This window comes from Zea mays, chromosome 9 (genome assembly GCF_902167145.1).
Source record: "Zea mays cultivar B73 chromosome 9, Zm-B73-REFERENCE-NAM-5.0, whole genome shotgun sequence".
NCBI classification, from domain to species: domain Eukaryota; kingdom Viridiplantae; phylum Streptophyta; class Magnoliopsida; order Poales; family Poaceae; genus Zea; species Zea mays.
Genome location: NC_050104.1, coordinates 127123710 through 127131363, shown reverse-complemented (window position 1 = coordinate 127131363; position 7654 = coordinate 127123710). Strand labels below are relative to the sequence as shown.

The following is a 7654-nucleotide window of genomic DNA, read 5'->3' as shown; positions in this document are numbered from 1 at the left end:
TAGGCAGCTAACAAATATCTAATTTACTAAAAATAGCTAATAGTTGAACTATTAGCTAAAAACTGTTTAAATGTTTTCAACTAATTTTAGTAGCTAATTATTAGCTCTAGTATATTCGAACACCCCCTAAACATACTAAAACAACAAACTGACTCCTGATAGGAAGCAACAAATCGACTCCTAAACAAACTATTTGAGGACATGTCTGTGTCTAAACTTATTTGATCACCAAATTTTAGTCACTTCTAGTGCTATGTATTTCTCGCTTTGGCTGTACTTCTTGGTTGCACCTTATCTGATACTGGTGGCCATAGAAAGAGTTATAACATTGGCTCAGGAATCTCTTCAGACCATACCACATCTGAAATCAGTGCATCCCCGAATGGAGACAACACATTCAGTAATTTAGATACCGCCTGATTGGCTGGCTCGTGTGCACTTGGCCAGTCGGAAACGGGATGCACCGTGCGTATGTATGCGTGCAGCTGCGGGGGTATTTTTAGGCTAAGCAGCTGCAGCTGCGGGTGCAGCCTCTGGACGGCTCGTGTATGCAGGACACCAAACACGGTCTGGCTGGTGAGCCCAGCGCGGCTGAACCCACCAACCAATAATCACTCCCTTAGTAAATCATAACCATTTCAACTTCGAATACTACGTACGGTACTATGTTTACATGGAGCATCTAAATGCATCGATTATTTGGCCATGTGAGAGCAGGCGGTTGTTGGGGAAAATGCCATTTGCCGCATCAAGATTTCGTGTCCTTTACAGCTCTCTCGCGAATGGGGTTCTGATGGGCTATCCATCCCACAAATCCATGCATGGAACGCTCTTTTCTTGGAATTTTCTTGGCATGGGCCAGGGAGAGATTGTCCCTATGTACCATGTGTCCATGTGTGATTAAACTTCACGATGAAGGTTCGCATTTTCTTGACATGGTCCAGAGAAAGGATGCCTGTCTCTTCTGAACGTAGAACATGTGTGTTGGCGTTGCGTTATCCTGATCCCTGCCACCGAGTGATAAAGCTGTTTGGTATACATATCTGTAACGTAACGGGTAACCGATAACGTTAGATCATGTTTGTTTAGCACCAACCGTAATCAGATATCACACTAGAAACTAATACCGGTCTATTCAAACTTGTCACCACCGGTATTCAAATGTAAATCTTTATTGTTATCATTTACATACACTTCGTGAACCAAACAACACCTTGTTATTGTACTCTAGTCTACTCGGTTGCTTATCCTGGATGCCTCCAGTTCCTAACTAGCTAGTGACTTTGTTAAACCTGAGTGCTACATTTGTTCAACAGCGCACCATGTGTTGAGGTTGTTTTCATTGTCAATGTCAATCGTTCACTAAGCCACTAGCTAGCGCACATTTATCCAATGACCTTATCCCTGGTTTATCTTCTAATTTCGTGACATGATCTCTCTTTTTATTTTTTGGCAAAGAGTGGATGGTTTTACAGTAGATACGATGGCAGTGTAATACTAATAGAAATAACAGAACGCAGTAAAAACAAAAATCGATGACGAGCTCCGACCTCCGAGTAGTTTTGGGGGTGGCAAAAATTGTAGAGTGCTAGTGAACTGGCCATTAATTGTACACCGTGACATCAACGCGACAACGCCATAAGGCAGCAGCTCATCGACACGCTTCAGAACATCGGTGCACAATCCAGAACTCACTTTTTACTAACTAGAACATTCGGCGCACTTCGCGCGCCCTACAGTTGGAGGTGTTAGGATCAACCGCTGAAAATGAAGCTTAACCAAAGTTATAGATACTACATTATTTTCTCTTGTAATAGAGAGAGACATAATGATAGCAAAAAAGAAAAGAACACAAATAACACATGGCACAATAATATAAAGTTGCAGCTGTAACATGCAACAACATCACAAACCTAGCGGTTATGTCAAGACCGCATATTACATAGCACGACAATAGTTTGTAACCATCAAACATTACAGACGGCATTTAGAATGCCTTTCCAATAGCCAACATAGTCCGCATAACACATTTCGTATGTCTGGGAAGAAGCAAATTACACATTTTTTGTGGGTGACCGTGCTTAGATTTAGGATAATATCGGCGGTTAGTTCTATCCACACATATACATGTACATAATCTGGTTCTTGCTGGACCTAGAGCAAAAAAACTTGTCAGCAGGCAATTGATGGCATGAAAAAATGTGTATATGTAATAAATTTCCAAAAAGGTTAAAAGGTGGAGAGAAAAAGGCAAGACAAGATAATATGTCACCTTTCTTGCTGCAATCTTAGATTGTTGTTCGCTCTTCGCTCTAGTATATACCTAGAAATTTACCGGTCACTTGCTTTAGCACTACAACACTTAATGATGGGTTGATACAAGATTGTAGTTTTATATGAAAGAAATGCAGTTCTAACTTTCTTCATTTGTAAGAGAAGTATTGATGCATCAATGGATTTAACCAATATTTAATATTACAACCAAGAAAGTCTAGATTACTTAATATATTGATCCAAACAAAACCCCAAGTAAACACCCACCGTGATATATCAACTGGTAAGGAAAACATAGATTTGCCTAGTGTAGGCTAGAGAGGGTAAGAACATTATTCTCCAATACTTGATGATGACCTATGCCAAAGGAAATTCAGTAAATTTATCACAATCAAATACCAACCAATTAAAAAATGAGAAGTCATCTTATGCTTCGTCACATGTTGGAGATTGTGAAACAACAGCGGTGCATAGTAGTGTAAGTGAAATTGTACAGTAATCAGTCAAGTACCTTGGTAGAGTAATAATTTCCAACTTGTTTCTTCTTAGCATTAAATCTTATGCCATTCGCTATCATGGAATTGCATCCACCACACCAAATGTTACATTACAAAATACAGTCTGCAAAACAACACATTTTACTGAGACAAACAGTAAGCCTATGGTCGGTTACTTCCATTGACTGAGCAAACAGATGAGTTGAATATGAAACTGTTTGTCGTTTTATACCATAGACAATATGAGAAAAACATAACTAACCTAAACACCTTGGAAACCAGACATAGGACAACCAGGAGCTTGGCATTTTAGTAGAACACCTCGCCTCCATTCTGCGTAGAGAAAATGAACGATGTGGTATGGCGATCTCCGAAAGATGCAATGGCACTAACGAACGCCATGGCACATCTCCATGTAAGATCCACATAGCTTTACCTTTTCTTTCTAGTTACCTTATGAACCTAGCTAAGATGTGTCTTAGAATTAGTCTCCTATAGCCTCTGAATTGTGTCATTTCCTATTCAGAGCTTACATTATGATGAACGCCATGACACTGATACATCGCCATTGATGGTGATCAGTGTATGAGGAACCATTCAACATTAATTGAGTAAGCATATATAGTTCGAGAAAGTGAAATTGCACTGTTTTGCTTTATTGGTATATGGTATTCTGGCGAGCTAAAATATTTACTATCTAGCTGGTTCTGGTTGATCTCTTAAAATAATGGCCGGGTGAGAAGATGCACTGAATTGATGGGACAAGAAAAAATAATAAAATTTGAGAAATAGAGACGATTCTAGAAACAGACAACAGAAATAGAAGCTAGAAATAGAAAAACGGAAACACAGCTTAGTACATCTTGGAATCAGATTCTAGAGAGGGAACTATTTTAGACAGTGAGCGTATCAGGCGCTACCAACTGCAGGTTACAGTGCTATGTGTTACCAATCATGGTAGCATCTAAACACGTGCACAAAAAATTATGATCAAAATATGAACCAATAGAGAACGCAATCATCTGTGCGCATGCAAAATCTAAAACAGACAACTATCCATGTGATTCTCTTCTTGGCAAACTGCTCACCACGATATATATACATATAACCAAGAAAATATATTTTTCCAAATTTCTGAAATCAAATACAAACAACTAAATATCAAGGATAAGAATTCAAATTTCAAACCTCTTTAGATATCAATCTTTTTGCATCCTCTGGTGATATGTACTTCGTCATATCCTCTATTACTGACCATAAGACCTTCAAAGTCGCAAGTACTCTTTTGCACAACCTGGTTTTCCGTTCTAGCCTGTTCAAAAAAATTGCAGACTGGGAACATCATCCAGTGACCCAAATCTATATTGACATTACGTTTAACAACATGGCACAAAAGCTAATGAAGTAGATATTTGTAAATTTTTAACAGAAAGTAAATGCAGAGTGTGTCCATTTTAAAAGATTTTGCAGCAGGAATAAAATGGTAGTAGTCCATACTCCACACTCCATATCATCAGACTTTAAACCGACAGAAAGTAACTGTAATATCACTTCAGCAATCCCATTCAAACCATACAAATTTGTATTCGAAACAAAAACAGGTGAAGGGTGAAAAGGATGAAGATTCCCCAAACAGGATCCTATTAAAGCAACAACTGATCATATGATATCTGACAGCAACACAAGGACACAACAGCTAAATCACAAAGTAACTCGTCTCGAAATCCCAGAAATGAGCACAAACAGACACGCCATGGGCATGGACAAAAGAAAAGTACTCCGAGACAGCATGATAGCCAGACAATCACGAGAGAGAAAAGCATAGAGTGCATGCTCGTGCTACAACACTCACATTGCTGAGGTGGTGGATGGGGCGAGCCCACGGCGAGGAGAGTGAGCACGGTGGCGACGGACCACGTCAGCATGAGCGCCAGCGACCGCATCTCAAAATTGATGCAGCAAGATCAGTTGACCACAATAGAAATCCAAGTGTTACACATTTGATTTCACAAGCTATAAGGTTTCTACTTTCCATATTGATGTAAAGTACTTGCAAATGAAAGTTGGTAGCTCAATAGACATGGACAAATCTTAACTCACTGGGCAAGTATAAAAATCAAAGGTAGTGTAAGTACCAATAGATCCAAGTCCCCTTTCCAAAATAAGTATATTCCCGGCTCAAACAGGTGAATTTGCAAAATAGCAGTGAGAGAAAAAAATCAAGTGCCAATCAGCAACCACAAAGTATCATCATCATATAACTGGACATAATAATCTGATCACAAAACGATGGAGCACTTTATCTCCTTAGAATTAACACTTGTCAATAGATATATCATATATTTGCCTGTTTGCAAAATAGTGCATTTATCCTTGCAAGAAGAAAAATATAAAACATGGAACATAGCTAACCTTGCATTAAAATATGCTGGAACATGACACCAACCCAGTACACGTATATCTCTTGGAAGAATTGTATTCGATACCTTCACATAATCAATTTCTGTGTAAAAAAAACTTAGTGTGATAGAGAACCATTGCAACTGAAGCAAACAAAGTGCATTTGATAGGGGAAGATGGAGATTTTCCTTAGCTAAATAGCAGATCGTTTAAGAAACAAATCATGTCATTACTCATATCACTGCATTCCTTGGTGTCCAAAACACTACTAAGGGAATACAACACAGAAGCATACCAGCTCTTTCATCTAACATTAGGGAATATAGCAACAATTCATCAAGGCCACGCAGAGAGTTTCCCAGAAAAGAACTTAAAATGCAGAAGAAAAAGTACGTACATTTTTCATTATCAAAACGACGACATCTTTAAGATATTCCAATTCAAAATAGTGTAGAAGCACCTCTTTCTTTAAAACTGGCCATGGAACCTTCACCCTTTCTTCCAAAGAGCGAATAAACAAATTAGCTACAACCACCATAAATTGAAGAATAAGTAAAAACTCTAAAAATACTTGACCAACCTAGGAGGGACTTGGTGGCTTTTCACTAAGAATTAAGATGAAGAAATAGGCCCCCAAATTTGTCTCAATGAACTTAGGTTGTATGGGAAAACATCTATGCCCTCCACCAACTAAGCTAGGCTTGGTTCCTAAGTATAAGTAAAACTGTAACAAGCAAGTAATCTGCAACCAACCTGACCATACAAATCTCCTCACCAATCTAGACTGCGAAATCAATCTACCCCAGGACTCAGCGTGGCCATCGGCGGATCGTGTCTTCCAGAGCGTCCCCTTGTCCGTCGGGAACACCCTCACCGGCCTATTCTTCTTCCTCCTCCCTGTAACCAAGAAAACCATAAAGATATATAAAAAAACCCTCCACGCGCCTCCGGAATTGGACACGGCGGAGAAAGAGGCCATGTTGATGCCCGACGGCCTGGCCATGCCCTGCAGGTTTGCCACGGACGGAACTGTCGAGGACGTCGACCGCGGCTGGGCCCACCGCCTTGCCGCGCGGCGCACCGGGGTCCTCCGCCCGCGCAACCTGGCTCGCAGAAGCGGCGACGGCGATGGCAGATCAATGAATCTGTCTGTATCCCGCACCGAAAAGGCGAAAACCCGCACGAATGAATGGACGCGCCGTACCACAACCTTGGTGGGCTTGGCCGATCGGCTCTAGGACGGCGGTGGGGGCGACGCGGGCTCCACCGGCGCGCCTGCCTTCGTTAGGGAAGTCGTGGCCTCCGCCTGCGTCGGTGGCGGTGACGGAGGGGACTTCTCGGACGGGCCCCGGTGATTGACCACGAAGCTCCGCCCGGTGTCGACCATCGTGTGGCGGCGAGGGAAAGGGGGCGGGCCGCGGGCGCGGGTCGCATCGTGCGGGCGACGTGCGATAGAAGCTGACGCACCGGCTTGCCGCCGCCGCCCCTGCTGTCCGTGGGACGCCGGGCGAGCGCGCGAGGGGCCCGGGCGCAAGCACCGACAGACCGCCTGGCCAAAGAAGGATCGTGGGGAGGGGAGAGGTCTGGGGGAGGAGGCATGGCGCGATGGGAGGGAGGGCGTGGGGGAGAGGAACACGAGTGTACCGCTGTCAGAGGCTCAGAGCTGGTTTGGAGAGAATTTTCGGGTCCGGGCACGCATCGTGCAGAGAGGTGGGAGAGAGGAACACGAGCGTACCGCGTTCAGAGCTGATTTGAAGAGAGTTTTCGGGTCCGACAGCACACGACACGCGTCACGTGGAGCGGTAGCCAATGCTCCTTCAAACGCGGAGGGAGCTGCAATCTCGCGTAACCTTTAATAAACGGGAATTTTAGAGTCCGCAGCGGCGCAGCCACGTGCTGGCACCGTATGCGCTGCCGTAGCCGGAAACGCGGGGAGGACTCGAATCCCTCGCGTCTTTTAACTAAAGGTAATTAGCTGTCCATTTTATTGTGATTTGAATACGATCACTACCGAAATCCAGCTCTTTGTGAAATATATGGTGTTATGATACATGTGTTGATTCTATGATATAAATGGTATATATCTTTTATTTGTTTGAATGAAATAATAAAAATAAATAAAAGGGTTATTTGGCCACTTTTCTAAGTGTTACACTCGATAGAGATAGCACTCGACAAAAAAGGTACACCTAAGAACCAATAATTCTTCTTTGTCGAGTGTAGTACGTAGTCCTGACGCCTACAGGAGCACTCGGAAAGGACAAGCAAAAGGGTTCACTGGAGCCTTCTTTGCCAAGTGCCAGTTCAGTAGGCACGTACTCGGGAAGGAGGCTTCTTTGTCGAGTGCCTCCAATAGATCTCGGCAAAGTGACTGGCAAAGGGGCCCACTAGAGCCTTCTTTATCGAGTACCAGACAAGCAGGCACTCAACAAAAGGGCTTCTTTGCTGAGTGTCGAAAAGGACACTCCGCAAATGCTCCGTCA

General features: G+C 42.8%; 1 protein-coding gene across 7 annotated transcripts; it reads right to left on the bottom strand.

Moving 5' to 3' along the window:
* Positions 1-1866: 1866 nt before the first annotated feature.
* LOC103639023 (uncharacterized) lies at positions 1867-6274 on the bottom strand. 7 transcript variants are annotated; one of them, XR_002265366.1, is made up of 9 exons: positions 5925-6274; positions 5569-5669; positions 5184-5274; positions 4624-4714; positions 3960-4083; positions 3034-3104; positions 2786-2895; positions 2273-2323; positions 1877-2154 (listed from the first exon to the last, which is right to left on the bottom strand). XR_002265366.1 is itself a non-coding variant. In XM_020544830.1 (6 exons), exons 1-6 carry the CDS (start codon positions 5930-5932, stop codon positions 1975-1977), a joined length of 528 nt encoding a protein of 175 aa, XP_020400419.1. In that variant the 5' UTR covers positions 5933-6269; the 3' UTR covers positions 1867-1974. The 7 variants fall into 7 exon arrangements, 1 of the variants encoding a protein (XP_020400419.1); XR_004852751.1 differs by having other exon boundaries at positions 5184-5257; positions 5569-5665; positions 5925-6219; XR_002265365.1 differs by having other exon boundaries at positions 4624-5274; positions 5925-6219.
* Between the last annotated feature and the right edge of the window lie 1380 nt (positions 6275-7654).

Excerpts from the sequence above, each read along its gene's own strand:
- LOC103639023 (XM_020544830.1), bottom strand. Across the intron at positions 2,324-3,959 it reads AAAGATTGATATCTAAAGAG|GTATATACTAGAGCGAAGAG; the intron begins GTTTGAAATTTG and ends GTAAATTTCTAG. Across the intron at positions 2,155-2,272 it reads CTAAGATTGCAGCAAGAAAG|GTCCAGCAAGAACCAGATTA; the intron begins GTGACATATTAT and ends TTTTTGCTCTAG.